Source organism: Oncorhynchus keta, chromosome 2 (genome assembly GCF_023373465.1).
Source record: "Oncorhynchus keta strain PuntledgeMale-10-30-2019 chromosome 2, Oket_V2, whole genome shotgun sequence".
Taxonomy (NCBI): Eukaryota; Metazoa; Chordata; class Actinopteri; order Salmoniformes; family Salmonidae; genus Oncorhynchus; species Oncorhynchus keta.
The window spans coordinates 6,533,538-6,559,948 of record NC_068422.1 but is presented as its reverse complement, the minus strand read 5'-3'; the positions used below and the strand labels follow the sequence as shown (position 1 = coordinate 6,559,948).

The 26,411-nt window shown below is 41.9% G+C and overlaps 2 protein-coding genes and 2 pseudogenes across 4 annotated transcripts; 1 reads left to right on the top strand and 3 right to left on the bottom strand.

Annotated features, from left to right (window-relative positions):
- Positions 1-479: 479 nt before the first annotated feature.
- Positions 480-8,042, bottom strand: ccsapb (centriole, cilia and spindle-associated protein b). Of its 3 annotated transcripts, XM_052471174.1 has the most exons (5): positions 7,241-8,042; positions 6,207-6,563; positions 5,518-5,792; positions 5,165-5,328; positions 480-2,373 (listed from the first exon to the last, which is right to left on the bottom strand). In XM_052471174.1, exons 1-5 carry the CDS (start codon positions 7,428-7,430, stop codon positions 2,169-2,171), a joined length of 1,191 nt encoding a protein of 396 aa, XP_052327134.1. In that variant the 5' UTR covers positions 7,431-8,042; the 3' UTR covers positions 480-2,168. The 3 variants fall into 3 exon arrangements, with proteins under 3 accessions (XP_052327134.1, XP_052327156.1, XP_052327145.1); XM_052471196.1 differs by having other exon boundaries at positions 6,207-8,042; XM_052471185.1 differs by having other exon boundaries at positions 2,234-5,328.
- A 142-nt stretch (positions 8,043-8,184) lies between these two features.
- Positions 8,185-11,373, bottom strand: LOC118371006 (actin, alpha skeletal muscle 2). Its single transcript, XM_035756293.2, has 7 exons — positions 11,207-11,373; positions 10,105-10,241; positions 9,610-9,934; positions 9,320-9,481; positions 8,977-9,168; positions 8,697-8,878; positions 8,185-8,558 (listed from the first exon to the last, which is right to left on the bottom strand). The coding sequence occupies exons 2-7, from the start codon at positions 10,231-10,233 to the stop codon at positions 8,415-8,417; spliced, it is 1,134 nt and encodes a 377-aa protein (XP_035612186.1). The 5' UTR covers positions 10,234-10,241; positions 11,207-11,373; the 3' UTR covers positions 8,185-8,414.
- Positions 11,374-11,872: 499 nt separating this feature from the next.
- LOC118371007 (ATP-binding cassette sub-family B member 10, mitochondrial-like) lies at positions 11,873-20,886 on the bottom strand (annotated as a pseudogene).
- Positions 20,887-21,789: 903 nt separating this feature from the next.
- The window catches only part of LOC118371018 (unhealthy ribosome biogenesis protein 2 homolog), a 42,546-nt pseudogene continuing 37,924 nt past the window's right edge, over positions 21,790-26,411 (top strand).

Sequence of the window (26,411 nt, the reverse complement as noted above, 5' to 3'; positions counted from 1 at the left end):
CTTTTGACACCTTGCACCAAAGTTAATATTGACACGTCATTTCATTCAATGACCTTTTTCCCAATGTTCAATGACCTTTTTCCCAATGCAGATCGGGACTTTTCAGTTCCCTGTTAGAAATGGCAATCTCCAGAATGTCATTCCTCTGCTTAGATTGACCGTTTGCTGGAGCAAGATCGCGATATATTAGTATGTTTCCCAGAGAAGGCACTGACAGTTACAGTACAGAAAATGCACATCACTACTACATGATGGTATGTCCTCTCCCCACCTTCCCTCTTTGCCCCCTTAATGTAACACATGAGCATAGTAATGGATGGCATTGTCCATATTTTTGTTAATTGACATTCCAACATTAGATATAATTTGAGGCATATTTGTGGTTTTGCTGACAAATTGTTGAGTATCCAGGCGAAATATGCCTTTCAATCTCATTACTGTAACAAATATTTTCTGGTAGATGTTTTCCAAGTCACACATTTCAGTAAAAAAAAGTAGTTTATTCATTATTTTAAGCATAGCACACAATATCAAAATGCAATCTGATCTCAGTATCAGTACCATTAAATGTGTAAAAGCGTAAACATTTAAGTTTGAACATACAAAATAACACTGAAACAAGAAAATAGTGGTGAGATTTTGAATCTGTTGGAGCTGGAAATGAGCTCCCTCCTTACAGGTTGTCTGTGATCTAGACTCACGAGTCCTACTGGCTTTATTCCAAGTAATGTAGCCTCACATAAACATATTCACTTCAGCACCGACAGGTCATTATACTGACAGGAAGATGTCTCAAAGCTTTGAGTAAATCTAGACCTCCATGTAATGGCTGCAGTAAATTGTATTGTTCTATACTTCACAACATGGACATTTTGTGTACTGCAGCTTACTCACACAGATATCAGTGAATCAATTGTTATCCGGTGCTGGTAGATTATTACATTTCATGCATCCTGTGGTTATGATCACTGTAATCGAAAGCATTGACCCTGTTATAGCTATTTGAAACATAATATTAGTTATTTACAACTTATTGCATATATTTATTGCACATTATTTAATCCAAATTAGTTCTAAACGTTGTTTTATGGTCTTTTACAATAAAACCTGTGGTGTTAAAACATAATACTGACAAATAAAATGAATATATGACAACAGAAGACCATAACATAATACTGAACCACCCAAAAAAATAGATTTGACCATGAGAACATCCACATACACTAAATTTTGACCTTCATTATCTACAGTATGTACAGAACATTGTCACTGAGGTCAATGTGCTATTGAGGTCACTTTTGGGAGAGGTTTATCAATGACATCTATGCTGTGTCCAGATTTTCCTACCTTTCCAACGTACCTGTACCATACTGGGGTATACGGTATTACTTGCAGTGCACACAAGGAGCGCTATTTCTTTCCAAACTTAAAAAAGAAGGCAAAAAGCTCATTTAGGCAGCAGGGATCTTGATACAGGAGGGAATTGATTGTTTCAGTTGTAACCAATAAGAGTGATCTTGCAGGTCAGCAAATCAAATGCATAGCTGGAGTCCTGAGCTGGAAATAATTTATTTGGCACGTTAGTTAACTTTTAATTAGTTATAAGCAGTAACGTAGCACGTGCCCTCTGCTAGATGGTTTTGAAAATCATACTGTCTGTATTTCAAAATAACCCGGTATACCGCCTAAGCCTAATGCCTCCTGAGAGTAACCCTGGGGGATGGGGCCTGGCGGTGTAATAAGCTGAGACCAGGACTATCGAGTGTCATTCTGTGTATAAATACCTTTGGACGGTGATATTGGGATTTCACAAACGGAGGACTATTTACTGCACATTGTTACTGCAAGATAAACAATTCCATCATTCAGAGGATTTTGTGCATGACCGTTGTGAAACTTGAATTAAGTTAATGCATGATTTGGATGCAATACTTTACAGTACCAGTCAAAAGTTTGGACACATCTACTCATCAAGGGTTTTTCTTTATTTGTATTATTTTCTACATTCTAGAATAATAGTAAAGACATCAAAACTATGAAATAATACATATGGAATCATGTAGTAACCCAAAATGTTTTAAACAAATAAAAATATATTTTATATTTCAGATTCTTCAAAGTAGCCACCATTTGCCAAGAGTGTGCAAAGCTGTCATCAAGGCATTCTTTCAACCATCTTGAAGGAGTTCCCACATATGCTGAGCACTTGTTGGCTGCTTTTCCATAACTCTGCGGTCCAACTCATCCCAAACCATCTCAATTGGATTGAAGTCAGGTGATTGTGGAGGCCAGGTAATCTGACGCAGCGTTCCATCACTCTCCTTCCTGGTCAAATAGCCCTTACACAGCCTGGAGGTGTGTTGGGTCATTGTCCTGTTGAAAAACAAATGATAGTCCCACATCACATGGGATGGCGTATTGCTTCAGAATGCTGTGGTAGCCATGCTGGTTAAGTGTGCCTTGAATTCTAAATAAATCACTGGCAGTGTCACCAGCAAAGCACCATCACACCTCCTCCTCCATTCTTCACAGTGGGAACCACACATGCGGAAATCATCCATTCACCTACACTGTGTCTCACAAAGACACAGCGGTTGGAACCAAAAATCTCAAATTTGGACTCAGACCAAGAGAGATTTCCACCAGTCTAATGTTCATTGCTCGTGTTTCTTGGCCAAAACAAGTCTCTTCTTATTGGTGTCCTTTAGAAGTGGTTTCTTTGCAGCAATTTGACCATGTAGGCCTGATTCACGCATTCTCCTCTGACCACATGATGTTGATGTCTTACTTGAATTCTGGGAAGCATTTATTTGGGTTGCAATTTCTGAGGCTGGTAACTCTAATGAACTTATCCTCTGCAGCAGAGGTAGTAATTCTGGGTCTTCCTATCCTGTGGCGGTCCTCGTGAGAGCCAGTTTCATCATAGCGCTTGATGGTTTTTGCAATTGCACTTGAAGAAACCATTGACTGACCTTCATGTGTTAAAGTAATGATGGACTGTCGTTTCTCTTTGCTTATTTTAGCTGTTTTTGATATAATATGGACTTGGTCTTTTACCAAATAGGGCTATCTTCTGTATACCAACCCTACCTAGTCACAACACAACTGATTGGCTCAAACACATTAAGAAGGACAAATATTACACAAATGACCTTTTAAGAAGGTACACCTGTTAATTTAAATGCCTTCCAGGTAACTCCCTCATGAAGCTGGTTGAGAGAATGCAAAGCTGTCAAGGCAACTTGTGACTACTTTGAAGAATCTCAAATATAAAAGATATTTTGATTTGTTTTACACTTTTTTGGTTACAACATGATTCCATGTGTGTTATTTCAGTTTTGAAGTCTTCACTATTATTCTACAATGTAGAAAATAGTAAAGATAAAGAAAAACCCTGGAAGGAGTAGGAGTGTACAGTCGTGGCCAAAAGTTTTGAGAATGACACAAATATTAATTTTCACAAAGTTTGCTGCTTCAGTGCCTTTAGATATTTTGTAATGTGTTAATATGTTACTACAAGCATTTCATAAGTGTCAAAGGCTTTTATTGACAATTACATGAAGTTGATGCAAAGAGTCAATATTTGCAGTGTTGACCCTTGTTTTTCAAGACCTCTGCAATCCGCCCTGGCATGCTGTCAATAAACTTCTGGGCCATATCCTGACTGATGGCAGCCCATTCTTGCATAATCAATGCTTGAAGCTTGTCAGAATTTGTGGGGTTTTGTTTGTCCACCCACCTCTTGAGGATTGACCACAAGTTCTCAATGGGATTCAGGTCTGGGGAGTTTCCTGGCCATGGACCCAAAATATTGATGTTTTGTTCCCCGAGCCACTTAGTTATCACTTTTGCCTTATGGCAAGGTACTCCATCATGCTGGAAAAGGAATTTTCGTCACCAAACTGTTCCTGGATGGTTGGGAGAAGTTGCTCTCGGAGGATGTGTTGGTACCATTCTTTATTCATGGCTGTGTTCTTAGGCAAAATTGTGATTGAGCCCACTTTTGGAGGATGGCCTGGTGTCAAGAAGGGCAGCAAAGAAGCCACTTCTCTCCAGGAAAAACATCAGGGACAGGCTGAGAAGCAACCCCACATGAATGGTCTCAGGATGCTTTACTGTTGGCATGACACAGAACTGATGGTAGCGCCTTGTCTTCTCCGGACAAGCTTTTTTCCGGATGCCCCAAACAATCGGAAAGGGGATTCAAAAGAGAAAATTACTTTACCCTAGTCCTCAGCAGTCCAATCCCTGTCACTTTTGCAGGATATCAGTCTGTCCCTGATGTTTTTCCTGGAGAGAAGTGGCTTCTTTGCTGCCCTTGACACCAGGCCATCCTCCAAAAGTCTTCGCCTCACTGTGCGTGCAGTTGCACTCACACCTGCCTGCTGCCATTCCTGAGCAAGCTCTGTACTGCCCCGATCCCACAGCTGAATCAACTTTAGGAGATGGTCCTGGAGCATGCTGGACTTTCTTGAGCGCACTGAAGCCTTCTTCACAACAATTGAACAGCTCTCCTTGAAGTTCTTGATGATTCGATAAATGGTTGATTTAGGTGCAATCTTACTGGCAGCAATATCCTTGCCTGTGAAGCCCTTTTTGTGCAAAGCAATGATGATGGCACGTGTTTCCTTGCAGGTAACCATGATTGACAGAGGAAGAACAATGATTCCAAGCACCACCCTATTTTTGAAGCTTCCAGTCTGTTATTCGAACTCAATCAGCATGACAGAGTCATCTCCAGCCTTGTCCTCGTCAAAACTCACACCTGTGTTAATGAGAGAATCACTGACATGATGTCTGCTGGTCCTTTTGTGGCAGGGCTGAAATGCAGTGGACATGCTTTCTGGGGATTCAGTTCATTTGCATGGCAAAGAGGGACATTGCAATACATCTGATCTCTCTTCATAACATTCTGGAGTATATGCAAATTGCCATCATACAAACTGAGGCAGCAGACTTGGAAAATTAATATTTGTGTCATTCTCAAAACTTTTGGCCACGACTGTACTGTATGAACATTAAAAAGTTTTAAAAGCTGTGAGAAAAGCATGGTGAATGCAAACTTTGGAAACAAAATAATTCTTCATGTTTTCTATTTGATTTCAAATACCATATTCCCCGTCCTGTGTTAATCAAAAGTATTGCACTCTATATCTATCAGGACCTGGCAGAAAAGCAGCGCATGTACTCTGTCATCCAGGGGTCAAAGTCAGGTTTGGTTATGGTCACTTTCTCCAGCTCTGCAGACCGCACTCTCCACTTGTCCACTTTCTGCACCTGCTTCTCAACCTCCCGTCTGGTTTTGGCCCGTAATGCAGACTGGTGGATCTGAGGACCACAAGAGTTAGTGAAATTAAGTAAAGGAATACTATGGGCCAGTTACCAGAAATTCTCTATTGAACATTCCTTTTAGGTCTGGACTAGGCTTAATCTGGGTCTGACAAACCACCCCATTGACCTACTACACTTAAACACTTGACAGACCTTTTGGAATTTGCATTGGCTGTGAGTAATCACCTCCTTGGTTGATGCAGCTGGACCCACATTGTGAGTCTTCTTCCTAGCCATCTCAGCTGGCTTATCACCCCCTCCATACAGGGCAAATGGGTGCCTGTTTTTCTTGTCAGTCTCTTTGGGCTTCCGTAGCTGGCTCCATGCCCTGGGGTGCTTTCTGGACTGTTTGGTTTTAGTTTGGGCCTCTGGCTTCTTCCCTGACTCAGGGGCAATTAATCCTTGTCCCAGCTTCTCTTCCTCTGTCTCTCCACAGCCTACGTCCACAGAACCCTGTACATCTAGGAAGGGATGAGGAATACTCATGAGTTCAATAATTGTTTTAGTATACCTTAGTTTTTAATATGTGCAAGTGTTGTAGGAAGAAACAGTTAACAGTGTGATATAAATATTTTTTTATCTTTCCATGTTAACTTATCAGTATGAGAGTCCTATTGTTTCATTATTTATTTATTTATTTTATTTTAACATTATTTGACCAGGCAGAGACCATGTACAACAAAAACACGAGTCTTTGGTAGCTGTTAGCTACTAGATTTAGCTAACAGCTAATTCCCATCTGCATAAACATCTTTAATACATAGGTGAAATTGTGCAAGACATTGTAAGAAAATTCCTGAGGATATATGTATAACGAAACAAACATTTAAATAGTTGATAATAAAACTGTAAACATTGACCTTAAACATGTTTACCAATGGGTGGTGAGTTCTCCGGAGTTGCAACTTCTTGCAGTTCTTCTGAAATGGGGATCTTCTGTTCCAATGGTTCTTTTGGTGGAATCTTTCTCGCACATTCTCGTTGTGAATCTTCTTTTAGGACCAATGGCTCAACTTTATTCTTTTGAGGAGTGGACCTGCTGGATTCCGAGTCACTGTCATTGTTCCAAAACCACGGATTATGAGTTTGTTCCAAAAGCCTTCTCGTCAGTCTGTACTTTATCATCTCCTCATAACACTTTGCGTAGGTTTCCCATTCCGGGTCCTTGAATCTCTTCATATACTCCGTTCGGATCCTCTTTGTAACCATTCTTAATTTCCGTTTGTTAGACCCTTATCAAAAATAAAATGTTTTGAATTAATTCCTGTCTTGTTACAATGTAAAACTGTTACATAGTAGCGAGCAATACCAGACTATACCTAGCCTAATCATCCCGCGCCAGACATTTAAACCAAAACATAGGGGGTGTAGTACGAATCCTAGAGAGAAGACGCCAATGGCTGAACAGCTGTGTGATGCAAAGTTGAAGCACCCGTTAATGCGCCGCCCTCTTAAAAAACGTCGTCATACAGAGGACGTTCTTCAAACGACTCTTCTAGATTTTATGCCATAATATTTTCAGTGTAGAGAAATTGGTGTTTTTTTTATCATTAATTCTTATTTGAAGCTCTAGCCAATTAGCCATAAAGCGTGTTGTAATGTAATCGTTATTGCATTGCATTCACTATGTAATTAATTATTAAACTGGTATGACATGATTATTATTGGAAAATTAAGCTGATAATAGCATATCAATCTCCATATTCTATTGTCAGAATGCACTAAGTAGGAAAATAAAACGACTATATAATGTAGGTAATGTAGCTTACACAGCAACGAATGCAAAATGTGCAAGATAACTAGATTATGCACGCTGTAGCCTATGCGATTTAATTCTGCACAGAACTATAGAATGTCTGAAACTGTATTGCAAATCGTAGGTTTGAACATTCTAATGTATTATACTTACAGCATATAGAGTTACTGGCTCGGGTTTCACGGAAGCAAAACACAACAGATGGTGTTTCGTGTGCTGTAATCATAGGCTTGCTACGTCTAAGCCCCGCCCGGAGTTGAGATCCATTTAGAATGCAATTTCCTCCCAACAGGTGGCCGAATATATGAGAATAGGGTGAGAATGCACAGACCAAATGAAACATGGTATAACATGAGTCTGATCAGATGCATTTAAATAGGTGGTAAATGTTGCCTAGAATACAGGAATGTTGTGGCTAAAATGAATGTCTGCAGAATGCGCTGAGTAGCTCTTCTCCCGGAGTGCTGGTGCGCAGGGTTTTGCTCCAGCGCTAATATGAGCAACTGATTAGTAACCTGCAATCAGTGTGCTAGATAGCTAGAGCAATGTTTGGTCAAAATCGTGGATAGGCTGACCTGTCTTTTCAAAAGAATGGATGGGGCGGGCGCTTTGAAGAGTTTGAAATGTGTGAAAGATTTGCTCTAAAACTGTGTTCAATTATTTGCCCATGTATTCTAAATGAAGAATATGTCATTGGAATATGAGATTAGTGTCAAATCTGTGTTGCTGCGAAGTTTAAAATACCCGTGAAGGAGCAAGCATAGCACATTCAAGCGAAGGAATAGCCGAGAGTCACCTTTCACTCTCTCCAAGCCAAATCAAGAGTCTTAAGACTCCACGCAAGTCAGTTTGCATGCAGTTTTATCGCGTGCGCAAACGTCCGAATGTGTGAAATTGGATAACAATGAATGTGGTTGACCTTGATATTTCCAATAGCCTATTATCTCACAGTGCCATTGCATTCAGAATGAAAATCCTAAATTTCCCATGCAGTCTACCTGTGCATGTGCACTAGTAGGCAAGCCTATTGGTTCATTGCATGATGATCATGGTATGTCTTTTCTAACATAGGCTGTTGATTACAAAACAGAAATGTATGAAAATACCAAATAATGGACTTTAATAACTTAGTATTTATGTACATTCACGTTCACATGTTGAATAATAACATGGTATGTTTCGTTCTTGTTGATGTTGGTTGACATTTGCAGATTTTCTCCCCAGGTAACATGGTTACAAAATAAAAGCGTGGCAAAAAAAGTCCAGTAACAACATGAAGTTTCTCTTCGCGATCCAGAGAAAGCAGACACTGGAGACGATGATAGGTTTAGAAGCACTTGCGGTGGACAATGCTGGGGCCTGCCTCGTCGTATTCCTGCTTGGTGATCCACATGGCCTGGAAAGTGGACAGGGAAGCCAGGATGGAGCCACCGATCCAGACGGAGTATTTACGCTCAGGGGGGGCGATGATCTATAGAGAATGAAGTTGAGTATTAGATTTTAAATGACATGACATATTAATATTGTATTGTTGAGATCTATTTTATTTTTCCAAAAAGTTATTTTAAATGTCAGAATATTGTCATTGGGTTGTCGATTATATAATTACCTTGATTTTCATGGTGCTGGGGGCCAGGGCAGTGATCTCCTTCTGCATACGGTCAGCAATACCAGGGTACATGGTGGTACCGCCAGACAGCACGTTGTTGGCGTACAGGTCCTTACGAATGTCAATGTCGCACTTCATGATGCTGTTATAGGCGGTCTCGTGAATACCGGCAGACTCCATACCTGTTCAGATCATATCATATTAGAAACATAATCTCTTTAATTCGACCAACATAGCAGGCATATATATTACCCCTACTCGTTATACGATGATTACGTACCAATAAAGGAAGGCTGGAAGAGGGTCTCTGGGCAACGGAAACGCTCGTTACCGATGGTGATGACCTGACCATCGGGAAGTTCGTAGCTCTTCTCCAGGGAGGAGGAGGAAGCAGCAGTGGCCATCTCGTTCTCGAAGTCAAGAGCCACATAGCACAGTTTCTCCTTGATGTCACGCACGATCTCACGCTCGGCTGTAAATGAAGAAGTATTTTTGCTCAGAAAATGGAACAAATTATTGCAATTATGCACAGCCAAATGCGAACGTCTTGTGCGTCTTTTCTCATTTGACAGATTACGCATGGCATTCTCATGGTTACTAAAACAAGGCAAACGAAATCTCACCAGTTGTGACGAAGGAGTAGCCACGCTCAGTGAGGATCTTCATGAGGTAGTCAGTCAGATCGCGACCAGCCAGATCCAGACGCATGATGGCGTGGGGAAGGGCATAACCCTCATAGATGGGCACGTTGTGGGTCACACCATCACCGGAGTCCAGCACAATACCTTGAACATAAACCAAAACGTCAATATTCATCTGAATGAACTCATAATAAAGAGACATGGTTGGCTCCACGTAGCCGATATGTTGTTTCAGGTTAATTATTTAGATGCGTAAACTCTGCATTCCTTACCAGTGGTACGACCGGAGGCGTACAGGGACAGCACAGCCTGGATGGCAACATACATGGCGGGGACGTTGAAGGTCTCAAACATGATCTGGGTCATCTTTTCACGGTTAGCCTTGGGGTTCAGGGGGGCCTCAGTGAGCAGGGTGGGGTGCTCCTCGGGGGCCACACGCAGCTCGTTATAAAAGGTGTGGTGCCATATCTTCTCCATATCATCCCAGTTAGTAATGATACCGTGCTCGATGGGGTACTTCAGAGTGAGGATACCTCTCTTGCTCTGAGCTTCATCTCCTACGTAGGAGTCCTTCTGACCCATACCGACCATGACACCCTGGAGGAAAGAGGAGACTCGTTGGTTTATATGGGGACGTAGCCTATTCCAAGTCAAAACATTAAGTGTGAACGCATAGATGGACAATACAGGATTTACTGGGTGGGGTGGGGGGGGGGGGGGTGCATAATATGGGCCTGTTGCAAACATCATTGGAGAGCAGATCTTACCTGGTGACGAGGGCGACCAACGATGGAGGGGAAGACAGCCCTGGGTGCGTCATCACCGGCGAAGCCAGCCTTCACAAGGCCGGAGCCGTTGTCGCACACAAGAGCAGTAGTCTCGTCGTCGTCACACATCTTGGGTTCTTAATAATACAAGTAAAAATGTATGTTAATTTTTCTGCTTGGCGCACGCACGTCGGAGCTGTGTAACACATCACAGAACAAGATAGCGCACGATGCACACCGAAACTGTATGTCCAACTTATTATGTATTGTACAAACCACAAATGACAGCTAACACACAGGACTTGTTTAGATAATCATAACATTTACTCATGCTACTATGTCGATATTATTGTAATGAAACAGGCAGGGAGCAGGTCTCGAACCCTCCTTCTAGACCGAAGTCCAGCGCACTATCGACTGTGCCGTGCCGCAAAAGCATTCTCAAGCGACAAAGTCGATATCCGCGTTTATAAACCCAGGGTCGTTACACTACTCCCTCCTTTCAAAGAGAGCGTCCTCGCTCTAGTTTGCGACTCTTCGTCTTACAGGAACGCGCTCACCGGTCAAGCACCTGCACTGTCGTTTGACACGAATGTAATGAAACAAGCAGGGAGAAGATCTCGAACCCTCGATCTTCTAGCCCGAGAGATTCACCCATTGATGTTGTCGCCCGCTGAATTGCCTACTGGACATGTTCTCCTTATTGTATACCCATGTTATAGGCCTACACTAATTTTTTCTATGAGTGTAATGATCTCTGCAATTAGTTTTTCTCAACTCCATGAAACTCAAATTTATTTCACAACAGAAAATAAAGGTAGGCAAGTATATTAGGCTTCTACAAACAAGTGTTTACCAAATAATCTGATAGAAAGGAAAATGTGTATTTGATCACTGTTCTACCTTTCCCCATGTTGTAGCCTATACCATTCCATTAGTAATTTCTTCAGGTGAAGAGCCTGTGACATCACTATCTGTATCTTGTGTAATATTAATTGGTCCCGCAGATGTAAAATAAAAACAAATAAGAGTATTTCCATTGAAATTAATCCATAAATAGTAGATCCAGTCTTTGAGGTTTGTGTTGATTCCAGGTTCTTACCTTGTCTGTCTCAAATGAAGCTCAGAACACGGAAAACAACTGCTGCTGGATCGAGCTACAGTGGCACTTCCAAACTTATATACTCACCGCGTTCGGCCTATTTCCCTTACCCACCATTGGGAATGTCTACGTATTCCATTGGACATATACCCAGCCGTCATCCATATTAGGTTCTTCGGGGTGACAGGGGGAGACTTCGAAGGCAGGTTACAGGGCTCCCCGGTTTCGAAGTGAGCTGCAGGGCTCTCCATGTATGGGACTGTTGTCCTGATTCCAAGCCACGGTGCCAGAGCCGTATATGGAGAGCCTGTGATTTGTAAGACACCCTCATGGCATAGCAAACTTTAACTGCAAACAGGATCCCGGTTGGAAAGCCCTTCCCTTATCAAGGACCGCAACCTTATAGCCATATAGGAATGACAACACCAAGGAAAGAAGGTCGTTTACGTACTTGTTCTGTCAAACTACTGCAGGCTGATTACAAAAATGTGAATGCTCCTTTGAGAATGGAATTCCTTTCATATAATTTTAATGCAATTGCACAGCCGTTTTAACAATGGGTTGGTCTGTAATTTTTGCTAGTTTGATCTTTGGGATTTTACTCGGTTTAGAGCTCTAGATCACAGTGGGTTATCGAAACAATGACAGATGCCCCATTGACTCAGGCCTTTTGTAGCATACGTTTAATGAACTATTTCCATGATGCTATTTGCTAGTTGCATGCATACAAAGTTATCATTTTTTTAAATGTAGATTTTGTTAGAAGACCAAATAAAGGTATTATTATTCCATCAGTGTATTTATGGCCAGCATCAGACTGAAACAGATCATAACAGCTATACTAAGCATGTTATGGTAAGCAGCATAGTATGTTATTTATTGGGTTTAAAACCAGTTCTAGTAATACATTTATTATACAGTATATATATATATATTTTTTTTAAAGAAATAGTCCAGGTCACCTGCTCACAGCAACACCCCAGTCAAATCATTTGTTGACAGACCACAGGAGGCCAGGGTTAATTCCGTGTTGCCATGACGACCCTGTCTAAACCGTTAGCAGTGTAGCCAGACCACATGACACGATAAACTATCCAATAATCTCATATCTAACCTTAGAATGCTGTCTTTATGAAAATGAATAGCTGCTGAGCATGATTTTCTATTGAAATTCGGTGAAAATGAGTCATTCCATTCACTTGATCTTATATATTGTGTTGTACAAAATAAATAAAGCGTTTTTTTAGTAGCTCTACATCTGAGGCTGGTTTGGTTTGACAAGGTCTGCAATCCCAGCTGCTGCCACTCAACTGTCTGCCCCAGCAGGTGATGCCCCAGTTTAGCCACTCAGAAGACCACTCCAGCCTGATCTAGAGAACCTTACACTCTTAGAAAAAAAGTTCTAAATAAAATCAAAAGTGGTTCTATTGCTTGTTAGTATATTATGTATTATGGTACCCCTAAAGGTTTTAATACAGAAGCCCAATTAACCAATTTTCTTGAACTGCCTAGAACCTTTAGGGGTGCCATATATGAAGCAAGTGATATAAACTTTTCTATAACCTTTTTTATATGAGTGTAATAGGGCAAGGATAAACTAGGGCTGGGATTCAATCCAATCACCTCATGAGCTTAGTTCAACTGTCGTACCCCATCAAAACCCAAAATATAATATTTGTATACCTCACAGTTAGTAAACAATGTAAATGTCAACAAACAGCCTCAAAATATGATTAAACTATAGTGTTGATGTCATGGATGGCTAGTCTTTGCATCCATAGCTCTGTCTATGAATTTGAGAGTGGTTACATTTCTCCAGGGCCATCTCTCAGATTTTTACCAAAACCGAGATGGGGTGTCTGCTTTATTGTTTCAATTAAGGATTCTAGCTTTAATGAGGTTTAGAGTTCTCTTCTAGTCACATTAATTTGGTGCCTCTGTTTTCATGACAGATAGACTGCACTTCATGGCCTGACCTACATTACATGGCCAAAAGTATGTGGACATCCCTTCAAATGAGTGGATTTGGCTATTACAGCCACACCTGATGCTGACAGGTGTATAAAATAGAGCATACAGACATGCAATCCTCATAGACAAACATTGGCAGTAGAAAGGTCTGTACTGAAGAGCTCAGTCACTTTCAATGTGGCACCGTCATAGGATGCCACCTTTCCAACAAGTCAGTTTATCCCATTTCTGCCCTGCTAGAGCTGCCCCAGTCAACGGTAGGTGCTGTTATTGTGAAGTGGAAACGTCTAGGAGCAACAACAGCTAAGCCCCAAAGTGGTAGGCCACACAAGCTCACAGAACGAGACCGCAGAGTGCTGAAGCGCGTAGGGCATACAAATCGTCTGTCCTCGGTTGCAACACTCATTACTGAGTTCCAAACTGCCTCTGGAAGCAACATCAGCACAAGAACTGTTCGTCGGGAGCTTCTTGAAATGGGTTTCCATGGCCAAGCAGCAACACACAAGCCTAAGATCACCATGCGCAATGCCAACTGTAAAGTTTGGTGGAGAAGGAATAATGGTCTGGGGCTGTTTTTCATGGTTTGGGCTAGGCCCCTCAGTTCCAGCAAAGGGAAATCTTAACGCTATAGCATACAATAACATTCTAGACGATTCTGTGCTTGGGGAAGGCCCTTTCCTGTTTCAGCATGACAATGGCCCCGTGCATAAAGCGAGGTCCATACAGAAATGGTTTGTCGAGATCGGTGTGGAATAACTTGACTGGCCTGCACAGAGCCCTGACCTCAACCCCATTGAACACCTTTGGGATGAATTGGAGCCAGGTGTAATCAGCCAACTTCAGTGCCTGACCTCACTAATGCTCATGTGGATGAATGGAAGCAAGTCCCCAAAGCAATGTTCTGTTATATCAGCAAAGGGGGGACCAATTCCATATTAATGCCCATGATTTTGGAATGAGATGTTTGACCAGCAGGTGTCTACATACCTTTTATCATGTAGTGTATTAGGATTAGGCAAAAATACAAGGAATTGTTTTGGATAGCCCAGATATCCGAACTGAAATTATGCTGTACAAAAATATAAATGCAACATGCAACAATTTCATAGATTTTACTGAGTTACAGTTCATATGAGGACATCAGTCAATTTAAATAATTTCATTAGGCCCTAGTCTATGGATTTTGCATGACTGGGCAGGTACGCAGCCATGGGTGGGCCTGGCTCCCTAGTGGGTGGGCCTATGCAGTCAGCAGGCTATTTGCGGGGACTTGCTTCCATTCATCCACATGAGCATTAGTGAGGTCAGGCACTGAAGTTGGCCGATTACGCCTGGCTCCAATTCATCCCAAAGGTGTTCAATGGGGTTGAGGTCACGGCTCTGTGCAGGCCAGTCAAGTTCTTCCAGCCAATCAGAATGTGCTTTTCCCCACAAAATAACTTTAATGCAGACAGAAATACTCATCTGATGTGGAGGTCTGCGGTTGTGAGGCCGGTTGGACATAATGCCAAATTATCTAAAACGACATTGGAGGCAGCTTATGGTACAGAAATTAACATTCAAGCATCTGGCAACTGCTCTGGTGGACATTCCAGCAGTCAGCAGGCTATTTGCACGCTTCTGCATCACTTGAGACATCTGTAGCATTGTGTTGTGTGACAAAACTGCATATGGCCTTTTATTGTCCCCAGCACAAGGTGCACTTGTGTAATGATCACACTGTTTAATCAGCTTATTGATATTCAACACCTGTCAGGTGGATGGATTATATTGGCAAAGGAGAAATGCTCACCAATTAGGATGTAAACAAATTTGTGCACACAATTTGAGAAAAATGCTATTTTTGTGCATATTGGAATATTTCTGGGAATTTTTATTTGAAGTATGTGACCAACACTTTATATATTGCATTTATATTTTTGTTCAGTGTAGTTCAGGTAAAATTCTAACTTTTTAAAAACACACTACACACATGGATTGGAGAGAGAGAAAAAAATCAATAGGGTAATAGCACCCTCTTTTGGTATGAGGAAATATTTTCAGAGAATATGTGATGACTGAGTATGATATAAACCTGTCATGTAATGTCAGAACTGCATCTGCTGTATTAGTAGGGCTATTAGTGGGGGTTAATTTGAAAAAGTATTCACAGAATATCAATTAGAGATTTTATATAGATATGAGTAAAAGTGATGTAGGAACCAGGCAACTCCAGTCCACGGGGGGCCAGAGTGGTGTCACACTTTTCCCCCACCCTTAGCAAAACACAGCTGATTAAATTAATTACATTCTAAACTGAATATCATGATTAGTTGATTATTGGAGTCCGGTGTGTTAACTAGGGCAATACATAGATTTGAATTAAATTTTACCTGCTGAATGTTAGATTGTTCAGACATGTTCACCAAACTGGTAGCAAAGTCCCAAAAGCACCTTTGAATAGCAGAATATTTTCATGGATAGGCACATAATTTTCATAACTGATCAGTGGCGGTTCATTCCTTGCTTTAGCACCTAGAATATAAGATGTTATTTGGTTATCATCTACATTTATGACAATGTAGCTTGTATTTCAGTTCTCTGTATGTTTGCCGTGTCTTGGAAATAAATCTGCCTAATTGACAATATTTACGTGACATACTTCAGAGTTTTAATGTCCTTATTTTCAGGAAAAACTAACCTCTTTGAGGATCCGCAATGAGTTGGGTGTCCTCAAGAAGAGAAGCCAACCCCATTGACCATCTCAAAATGAATCCCAGCAGTTATGAGATATCTGCAGTACTCACATTCCAAAATCATCCATGATCTATTTGATATGCACATGCAGCTTCATCTGATTCACACACACTGACGTACTGAGGAGTGTAGCAGAGCACATCACCACACAGCTACTGTAAAGGCACTTTCTCTACATTTAAACAACTCCCCTGTCCTCTGCTCTTTTCAACGCTTGCTTTTGCCCCTCTTGGAAGGAGGCTAGTTTCTCCATCAGCTTCCTGAAGAGGCCTTGGTAGTTGCCGAGGAGCTGTGCGTGCTGACCACACTCCACCACACACCGTTGGCCCAGCACCGCCACGGCGTCAGCGTTCTGGATGGTGGCGAGGCGGTGGGCGATGATCAGCACCGTTCTCCCATCCATGAGCCGCTCCAGAGCCTCCTGGACCAGGAACTCATTCTCTGCATCCAGGGCACTGGAGAATAGGGGAGGAAACATTGTTATTTAAAAAAAAAAGTAAGTTAAAATTAATTGATTCGAATTAGATCAGAGGTCCATTGAGTTCTCTTTCAAATACTTGTTTCGGTCTCTCGCTATTGGGAAGCGAGAGACCTTACTTGTTATCAGATAACCAGGGTTAACGCAAGTAACCTCAAGTTATAGCTCACATGATATTGTTGGGTTGTTTGACATCACCCAGCTTATTGACCTTGCTTAACTGTACAAAATGAAGAGAAAGAGGCTGAAATAAAACATGTGATGTGATTATGCACATCGCTTACCTTGTAGCCTCATCAAGTAGAAGTATCTTGGGGTTCTGAAGGAAGACGAGGGAAGTAAACATTACTTTAGCTCATATAACTAAAAACATCCATTGTTGACACATGCAATTGGGTGTAATTAAATTACCTTGAGCAGAGCCCTTGCAATAGCAATTCTCTGTTTTTGACCACCTGTTGGTTCAAGTAAAATAAGTCATTCCATTCCAGCTGTTAAAGAAGCTGATGAAGAACTCCATAACAAAACCCATATCTGTCTGTAGTCAGATCATTCAGGGTTGAGAATGTCCAATGAAGTCCAACACCATCATTAGGAAATCTATGCATTTGTTTCACCTGACAGTAGAACACCCTTCTCTCCCACCACTGTGTCAAAGCCTTCGGGGAAACCTCAGACATACTCGTAGGCGTTGGCGATCTGTCCAGCCCGGTGGATTTCCTGAACTGTGCCCGTGTTAAAGTCGGGCGCTCCATAGGCAATGTTCTCAGCGATGGAACAGGAGAAGAGTGCAGGTTCCTGCAGACCCACAGAGTACAGGGACAGACCACACCTCACAACAACAGCTCAGCCACAACAATGGGAACATGTGGTCAACTAATAATGCCATCATGTGAGCGATTACCTGACGAACAGTTCCAATGTGACTCCTCAACCAATAAGGATTCAAATCTCTCACATCATGCCCGTCAATAGTGATCACACCTACAGAGCAAAACAGGGATCTCAAAATCAGAAGACTTGATGAAATGTAAGACACATGCACACAGTGACATCAAATCACATTTTATTGGTTACATACACATGTTTAGCAGATGCTAATGCGAATGTAGGGAAATGCGAGCAGCTTCATGCTCTTACAGCATGAAGCTGCTGTAAGAGATGGCTGCAGTCCTCACCTGAGTCATAGAGCCTGAGCAGCAGGGAGACCAGGGTGGATTTGCCCGATCCGCTGGGGCCTACCACGGCCATGACAGAGCCTGGAAGATAGGGGCATCTTTGCGGGTCGGGTAGGCAAAGGACACATGCTGGACCTACAGATTACCCTTTAGTTGCTCAATGCTGTCTCAGTGTGGTCTAGAATTAGAGGGGAATGATGCTGACCATTAAGGGGGAAATCAAGCTTCCTGTCCAGTATCTCCCACAGCCGTGGCCCTGCTCCACAACCCTTCATCAGCTCAAAGTAGAACGAGCTCATCCCTATTCAACCAAACAGACAATTAAACAAATGTTTAGATGAGCTAAGCAACTGAAAATCCGTTTTTTATGTAAGTGTGATATGTTCATTTATTAATGAGCTGGGGTTTTCCTCAGAATGCATGGATTGGAAATGAGACAATTATATGCACCCTACCTGCAATTCTAATGCCCATCCAGAAGGCGTACATGAGGAATGAAGAGAGCTTTCCCACAGTTATGTGGCGGCAGGGTAGCCTAGTGGTTAGAGTGTTGGACTAGTAACCGAATGGTTGCAAGTTTGAATCACCGAGCTGACAAAGTACAAATCTGTTGTTCTGCCCCTGAACAGGCAGTTAACCCACTGTTCCTAGGCCGTCATTGAAAATAAGAATTCTTAACTGACTTGCCTAGTAAAATAAAGGTAAAAAGATAAATGTGCTCGGTGGCCATCAATAGCCCTCCCTTATACAGCACAGAGAGGATGATGATGTTGCCACTGAGTCCTGTCTAAAAAAACAACATACAAAAGCAGTTACAACCCAATAGCCCCTGAAGGAACATAGGCCAGGGTCAGAAAAACACAAGCTTCCATCACAGATCAGACAACTGTGATTCCTGTCTTTCAAAAGACCAAAGGGGTGGAGTACACTTCAATTGACGTGATTGACAAAATGTCAACCATCTCTTTAGGGAAAATTGGGAGACATTGAATGGCTGAATGCTCACCACTCCAAAGAACCCGGCCAGCAAAACAGCTTCCTGTTTGGCCAGGTAGAGAATGTAGTTGGCCTTCTCTGTATACTTGGCCACTTCTGTCAGCTCCTTACCAAACACACAAACTGTCCTCATGTTGCTGATACGCTCTTCTGCCAACTACAAGAGGACAGAACAACAGAGTATCAGTTTTGCTTTACGAAACAAAGTCCTAGGAATACAGTAAACAAGGAAGAAACTCAAGTGACTTGCTAAATGTTAATTTCCTTGTTGTGACAGAAATAACTTTGATCAAAACAGACAGTCAACAATCTACGTAGAGTAACCAGAACAATGGAGCCGTTTAAATCGGGTGTACATGACACGATTTTGGCCATAATTTAGCGGTTCCAGTTTTCGAGATGCGTTTGAGTAGGCATGGGGCCGTCACCTACACTCGTTTAATGTTTGCAGGTCAAAGACGCAATCTGAGGGCTACCGATCTCGTCTTTAAGTAGTCACATAGGTCCCAATATTTTCAAATATATTTGATTTTATCGGCACAGGTTCGGCAATGCTCTTGCAAATCAACAAGATTTGAGAGCGGTGATCAGCAATGGCAAATGAGAGCTCACTAGAGAAACCAGTGAGATTACGTTTTGCATCACATAATGTGTACTCTCGAGCAGGAGCAATGGCTACTAATAGTATGCGTTTGTACTTGCATTTAACCAAAGCGAAAGTGTCAAATCGTTACAGGTCTGAAGTTCACAAGAAATGTTATTCAATTCAACTCTGTATGGCAAGAGTGAATGTCTGACTGAACGTTTACAAGGCTGCTTTGAGCCATAGCTCATCACTATTTTAGTGTGTGCGCTACAATGTTGGCAAGACAAACAACTACAGATAGTTATTTCATGTGAGAGGCTCAGCGATGTTAGGATTTTAAAAGTTGTGTAGTGTCCACCCGAGGAAAGCCGTACCTGAAGGGATGAAAAAAAATCACATCTTCCTCATGACAATAAACCAGTTGACTTACATTCTGATGTGACTCACAATCTTAGAACTGACACCAGTACAGAGAAAAGAAACCAGTTTACCTGTTTCTCACCACCATGCTGATCCCAGCTGCTGCCTGCGCGAGAGCGCGGAGCCCGCCGGAGAGGTTGTCAGTGAGGGAGTGCCCGATGACAGCCGTGTTGGCAGACAGGCGATTAGGTTAATAAGCTCCCCGGTACGGGTCTTATCAAAGAAACCTGCCTCAGAATCGAGGAAAATAGGGATACGCGTAGATTTCTTACAATATGTTGCCCTGCAAGAGTCATAACCTAATTGTGTAACACATTTCCTCTGTATGGCATCAAAGTGTAAACAGTCATGAAAATGTTCAGAGATAGTAGGTTTAGTTCCCTCATAGTCAGTCACCTGTGTAATCGTTATGGAAACCTCTGCATGCACTGGAAGCAAATGGTGACACACACCTGAGATTTGCATGAGGTAGACACGGGCTGCATTGGTAGCGCCCCCACAGAGAAACACCCCTAAGAGCGTGATACACCGAGAGCAGAGGGAGGCACTGAAGTCCTCCGAGGAGCTGGAGTAGATGGTGTCAATGACTTGGCCCAGAAAGAAGGGCCAGCACTGGAAACCCACAGCCGCTGTGGAGGATAGCGTAGATAAAATTACTTCATTATTGTTAAACAAGTATATACTTGTTGAACAAGTATATAAACTGTCATGACAACAAATAGGGCCTAAGTAAGGAATAAAGGTTGTAATGAAGTCAACCCTACACAGGCACAACTTAGTGATAACAGTGTTATTTCAGTGCCACGTTTGTCATTTTAGAAGTTGTCCATGTTGTACAGTGAAGCAGTGACATGCCCTACCCGACAGACGCAAGTTGGAGTTTGTTTTTCTTTCTGTTGATTGCAGATCTTTGCTGTCAACTTCTTGTGTTGCTTGTTCAGAGTCTGTGGAGGAGCTGTATTTGGCTAAGTTTACCGTGGTTGTCCATGAGCTCCTCAAATGCAAGTGGAACACAATGCACGAGAGAGGTGCATCTCCGCTGGGGTGAAAGCGAAGCGCGTGCCAAAGGTTCGAACCTTTTCCTTTTCCACTTTACCTCTCGCCCACGGGACGTCTGGCATTCTAATCAAACTAGTCTGTCTATGTGTACGGGATTGAACCTTGCGTTTGAAAAGAACAGCAACAGTCCCATTCTGCAAGACAGTTAGCGAGCGTCTAAGAGACAGAACAGCAAGAACAATGACAACTCAAGTGCGCTAGCGTTAAGGAGACCTCTTTCTGAAGCTATTTCCTGTTTCCTGGTTTTCAAACGTAAATGAACCATGTGTATGTGTTTCCAATTAAACAAAACTTAATTGATTAAAGTCAAAATAGTGGGAATGAAATGGTGTGTGTTTTATTTGCATTATCTAAAACATTTTGATGAATGGACGGAGGTCGTTCATAACTAAAACTCTGCTAATGCGATTTCCTCTTCCGAGGGGTATTCCAGTAAAATGGTTTAACAAATTCAGTATTTGGGTGATTCTACATCTTCGGGCACTTTATCCCGGCAAGCTTTCACGAATGAAAATGTATTGAACACCATTTTACCAGTGTTATAATCATCTTTGCTTTGTCTAGAAATAATATCCGATGATAGCTGCGATCGTATTATTCAGGAATGTATATATTTTCATTTTTCTCAGACAGCCATAGACAAATGTAATTTCCATCACATTATTAAACATCCATTTTAGTTTCAAATGAAATATCATACAATTATTTTACAACACATTTCTTATACATTTGTTCATTAACTTGCACTGAATATTATTTTAAGTGCTTTTTAAGGTTTTCCTAAAATTAATCATTCAACATAACGCCTGAATGTATAAACTTGCCTTTGTGACAGCTGAAAATATTTATTTATCATAAAAAAAATATATATATATTTCCACCCAAACTTTTAGTGAGATTATGAAAACAACTATATGATTTCCCTATCTAAAACAAATCAATCAATGTAAATTAGACATAGTATACTAATTTACCTAAAACATATGGGTGTGGTGGAAATGACAAGGTGTGGTGGAAAAGACATCTATGTAAAAAATAACAATATTTTATTGCAAACATTTTAAACAACAACCACTGTAAAACATGTAATTAACTTAAAGAAAAAGTAACATTCCAAAAGTGGGCAGAGCGCAAGGACATAGGCCAGTGTTTTTGAAAGATGAGCCCAGATTGCAGAGGGGTCATCCGCATAGAAGAGCTCAGTAAGCAAAGTGAAACGGTATCATTTGTGGTATGTCCAACACAGGTGTGGAGGGTCACCTGCATGTGAGAATCACCAAAGTGAACTGCCTGGATTTCACTGGTGTATTTACACAGGTAGTTCTCTCAGTGGCACAACTTTGATTTTAGAAGTGGGGGGAAAATAATAATTATAATTAGTTTCAATCCAGTCGGATAAACATTCCAAACAGCCTACCCGACCGCTCGGAGGTGTCTGCATGGTCCTAAAGCACACCGTTGCCTCATTTTGTATTAAATTCAAATGATAAAACTGAAGGGGACAAAAATGCAATTTCAGAATGTGAGGGGGACATGTCCCCCCCGTCCCCATCCCCAGTGAAAGTTGCGCCCCTGAGTTCTCTGCAAAGTCAGTATGCACAATGATCTCCTCTTTCTGCAGATTCTCTTAATTCTCTCAGTTTGGAGTATTGGTGTCGAATGTTGTACATATGTTTCCCCAACTTCTGTTTCAATCATTTGGAGAAGTCCTCCAGTAGAATATGCAGTGTGTCACACACCTTTTCTTATACTGTCAAATGTACAGTGAACTTCTCCATGTTTCCCTTCTTTGTTTTTCCTTCTCTCTCTCTTCAGCTTTGTTTTTCCACTCAAACCACCATGTCTGCTCACCAGCATCAAATTCAGATGTTATAAGCTCTTTGGCTTGGCAAAGGGAGCACTCTCTATACATACACTCTTAATTCAGGTTCTCACAGCACAAAGACTCAATAAGGTTCCCATTTTTGCTGAAACTTTGTAATTTTGTGACTTTGCAACTTTGTGACTTTGTGATACTGTAGTTTGTCCGCCATGAACTGGACATTGGCTTGGGTTTTGCATGTGGCATGTGTCCCTATCCTGGACTGTTGACTTGACAACCCAAAAATACGTCTTTTAAAGAATTCATGGTAGGACATTTTAATGTCTGAATTTTCCCTCTTAAAATCCTGATAAAGGTTCTGAATTGTGCCATTCAAGAAGCACTTCTGCTTTTTTTTTCTTGTTCCTCGTTAGTGTGTCCTTTTCCCCTGTTGTTGCTCTACTGCTCTACTGGTTGGCCTGTTTCCCTCAATGCTTTTGCTGAAAATCTAAATTCTCTGTTTGCAGCTTTGACCAGGCCATATGTAACAGTATAATTTTAAACCGTCCCCTCGCCCATACCCGGGCGCGAACCAGGGAACTTCTGCACACAACGACAACAGTCACCCTCGAAGCATCGTTACCCATCGCTCCACAAAAGCCGCGGCCCTTGCAGAGCAAGGGGAACTACTACTTCAAGGTCTCAGAGCAAGTGACGTAACGGATTGAAACGCTATTTAGCGCACACCGCTAACTAAGCTAGCCGTTTCACATCCGTTACACTCACCCCCCTTTTGACCTTCCTCCTTTTTCCGCAGCAACCAGTAATCCGGGTCAACAGCATCAATGTAACAGAATAACTTTACATCCGTCCCCTCGCCCATACCCGGGCGCGAACCAGGGACCCTCTGCACACAACGACAACAGTCACCCTCGAAGCATCGTTACCCATCGCTCCACAAAAGCCGCGGCCCTTGCAGAGCAAGGGGAACTACTACTTCAAGGTCTCAGAGCAAGTGACGTAACCGATTGAAACGCTATTTAGCGCACACCGCTAACTAAGCTAGCCGTTTCACATCCGTTACACATACTTTCTCAGGATGTTGCCTCTGAGCATTTTTGAAGCCACTTGTTTGTCCTTGGCACTGCACATTTTTTTATACTTTTGCTTTAACTCTGCAATGATGGCATTTTGAAACAATAAAATCCTTCCCAAGTTCTTCGGAGTTCCCTTCATTTTTCTGTTTTATCTTTGTCTTTAGGGAATCTTATCTCTCCATTTTCTTCATCAGTTGATTCTCCGGCTACCTGGATAAAGCACTAAATAAACTTCAGTTAGTGCTAAATACGGCTGCTAGAATCTTGACTAGAACCAAATAATGTGATCATATTACTCCGGTGCTATCCTCCCTACACTGGCTTCCTGTTATTAAGACAAGGGCAGATTTCAATGTTTTACTGCTAACCTACAAAGCATTACATGGGATTGCTCCACATACCTACACGTACGCTACGGTCACAAGACGCAGGCCTCCTAATTGTCCCTAGAATTTCTAAGCAAACAGCTGGAGGCAGGGCTTTCTCCTATAGAGCTCCATTTTTATGGAATGGTCTTCCTACCCATGTGAGAGACGCAGACTCGGTCTCAACCTTTAAGTCTTTACTGAAGACTCATCTCTTCAGTGGGTCATATGATTGAGTGTAGTCTGGCCAGGAGTGTGAAGGTGAACGGAAAGGCTCTGGAGCAACGAACCACCCTTGCTGTCTTTGCCTGGCCGGTTCCCCTCTCTCCACTGGGATTCTCTTTCTCTAACCCTATTACAGGGGCTGAGCCACTGGTTTACTGGTGCTCTTTCATGCCGTCCCTAGGAGGGGTGCGTCACTTGAGTGGGTTGAGTCACTGATGTGATCTTCCTGTCTGGGTTGGTGCCCCCCCCCTGGGTTGTGCTGTGGCAGAGATCTTTGTGGGCTATACTCGGCCTTGTCTCAGGATAGTAAGTTGTTGGTTGAAGATATCCCTCTAGTGGTGTGGGGGCTGTGCTTTGGCAAAGTGGGTGGGGTTATATCCTTCCTGTTTGGTCCTGTCCGGGGGTATCATCAGATGGGGCCACAGTGTCTTCTGACCCCTCCTGTCTCAGCCTCCAGTGTTTATGCTGCAGTAGTTTATGTGTCGGGGGCTAGGGTGAGTTTGTTATATATGGAGTACTTCTCCTGTCTTATCCGGTGTCCTGTGTGAATTTAAGTATGCTCTCTCTAATTCTCTCTTTCTCTCTTTCTCTCGGAGGACCTGAGCCCTAGGACCATGCCTCAGGACTACCTGGCATGATGACTCCTTGCTGTCCCCAGTCCACCTGGCCGTGCTGCTGCTCCAGTTTCAACTGTTCTGCCTGTGGTTATGGATTCCTGACCCTTTCACCGGACAGGCTACCTGTCCCAGACATGCTGTTTTCAACTCTCTAGAGACAGCAGGAGTGGTAGAGATACTCTAAATGATTGGCTATGAAAAGCCAACTGACATTTACTCCTGAGGTGCTGACTTGCTGCACCCTCGACAACTACTGTGATTATTATTATTTGACCATGCTGGTCATTTATGAACATTTGAGCATCTTGGCCATGTTCTGTTATAATCTCCACCCGGCACAGCCAGAAGAGGACTGGCCACCCCTCATAGCCTGGTTCCTCTCTAGGTTTCTTCTTAGGTTTTGGCCTTTCTTGGGAGTTTTTCCTAGCCACCGTGCTTCTACACCTGCATTGCTTGCTGTTTGGGGTTTTAGGCTGGGTTTCTGTACAGCACTTTGAGATATCAGCTTATGTACGAAGGGCTATATAAATGCATTTGACTTGATTTGATCATACCTTTTTTGTATTTCTCAGTTTTCCTGTTACGCTTTATCAAGTTTGGCATTTGTCATGCAAAGATCTCTATGTTTTTGAGCGACCTCTTCCAACCTTTTCCCTTCCAGCATGTATTAGACTTCTCATTCCTGTTGCAGACGATGAGGAAGGGGTATCAGGGCGTGCATCAGGGGCAGGTAAGTTAGGGGGCAGGTATGATGGCCTCGTGTTCTGGCTGCAGGTCATCTGGTGACTAAGGTGTTGTGTTGCCTGATGGGTAGGTCTCTATTGCAACTGTTCTCTTTAAAGTCTGTCTTCTATTCCGTTGGTTGGATTTCTATAGCCATGTCTTGCTTCTTTGTACTCTCTTTGTAAGCTCGAAGATAGATATCACTTCTCCCTTTTTTTTCTTCCAGTATCTCTTCCTGTCTTTTTGCAGATGTTCCTGGTATCGTATAGGATCATTTTTAAAATGTTGTTTCTATATCTGTGACCTCTGTGCTGTTTTATGTGGCATCTTCTAAAAACAAAGAATAATACTCAAGTTTTCCAATTGTGCACACCTTGGATAATTTTCTATATTAAAGTAATTTATAACATGATTAAATAAGCCTAAAGTTTTTAAAAAGTAAAAAGTAATAACATAATAGATTTTTGTAATTTCCACCATGTTCTGTCATTTCCATCAGAGTTAAGTTTGTGATGGAAATGTCTGTGATGGAAATGACGCTTCTGCTGTTTTTGGAGAAAAATTACAGACTGCTTAGCATGCTTTGGGCAACTACGGGAACTTCTATGTCCTCAGGGTCAATTTTGTGGATTTTATAAAAAAATATATGTTTTTATTCTTTATATGTTAAGTTCACACGACAATCTCCCCATATTGTTTTCAACATCTCTCTATCAAGTATTTTAGCTAATTTTCAGATGCATTTTATACCTCAATTTCACTGTTTTGCCCTTGTCCTTGACCCAGACTTTTGAGCAAAAAAAAAATTCTATGAGAAAACATGAATAAAACACATGATGTAATGTTATCTTCTAGAGAAAGAGTCAATAAAATCACATCTATATCAATATGTATTGTGAGTAGGCCCTTTATATTGTTATTTCCACAACATATTCTCGTCCTTTGGTAGTGGT

What these genes read in the sequence shown, in the direction of transcription:
- ccsapb (XM_052471174.1), bottom strand. Translation starts at nt 7,430, where the DNA reads ATGTTTCATTTGGTCTGTGCATTCTCACCCTATTCTCATATATTCGGC. An exon ending in AGCCAGTAACTCTATATGCT is followed by an intron (nt 6,564 to 7,240) that starts GTAAGTATAATA and finishes ATTTTTGATAAG; the next exon opens with GGTCTAACAAACGGAAATTA. An exon ending in GGAGAACTCACCACCCATTG is followed by an intron (nt 5,793 to 6,206) that starts GTAAACATGTTT and finishes ATCCCTTCCTAG; the next exon opens with ATGTACAGGGTTCTGTGGAC.
- LOC118371006 (XM_035756293.2), bottom strand. Translation starts at nt 10,233, where the DNA reads ATGTGTGACGACGACGAGACTACTGCTCTTGTGTGCGACAACGGCTCC. An exon ending in TTGGTCGCCCTCGTCACCAG is followed by an intron (nt 9,935 to 10,104) that starts GTAAGATCTGCT and finishes TCTTTCCTCCAG; the next exon opens with GGTGTCATGGTCGGTATGGG. An exon ending in CGCCTCCGGTCGTACCACTG is followed by an intron (nt 9,482 to 9,609) that starts GTAAGGAATGCA and finishes TTTATGTTCAAG; the next exon opens with GTATTGTGCTGGACTCCGGT.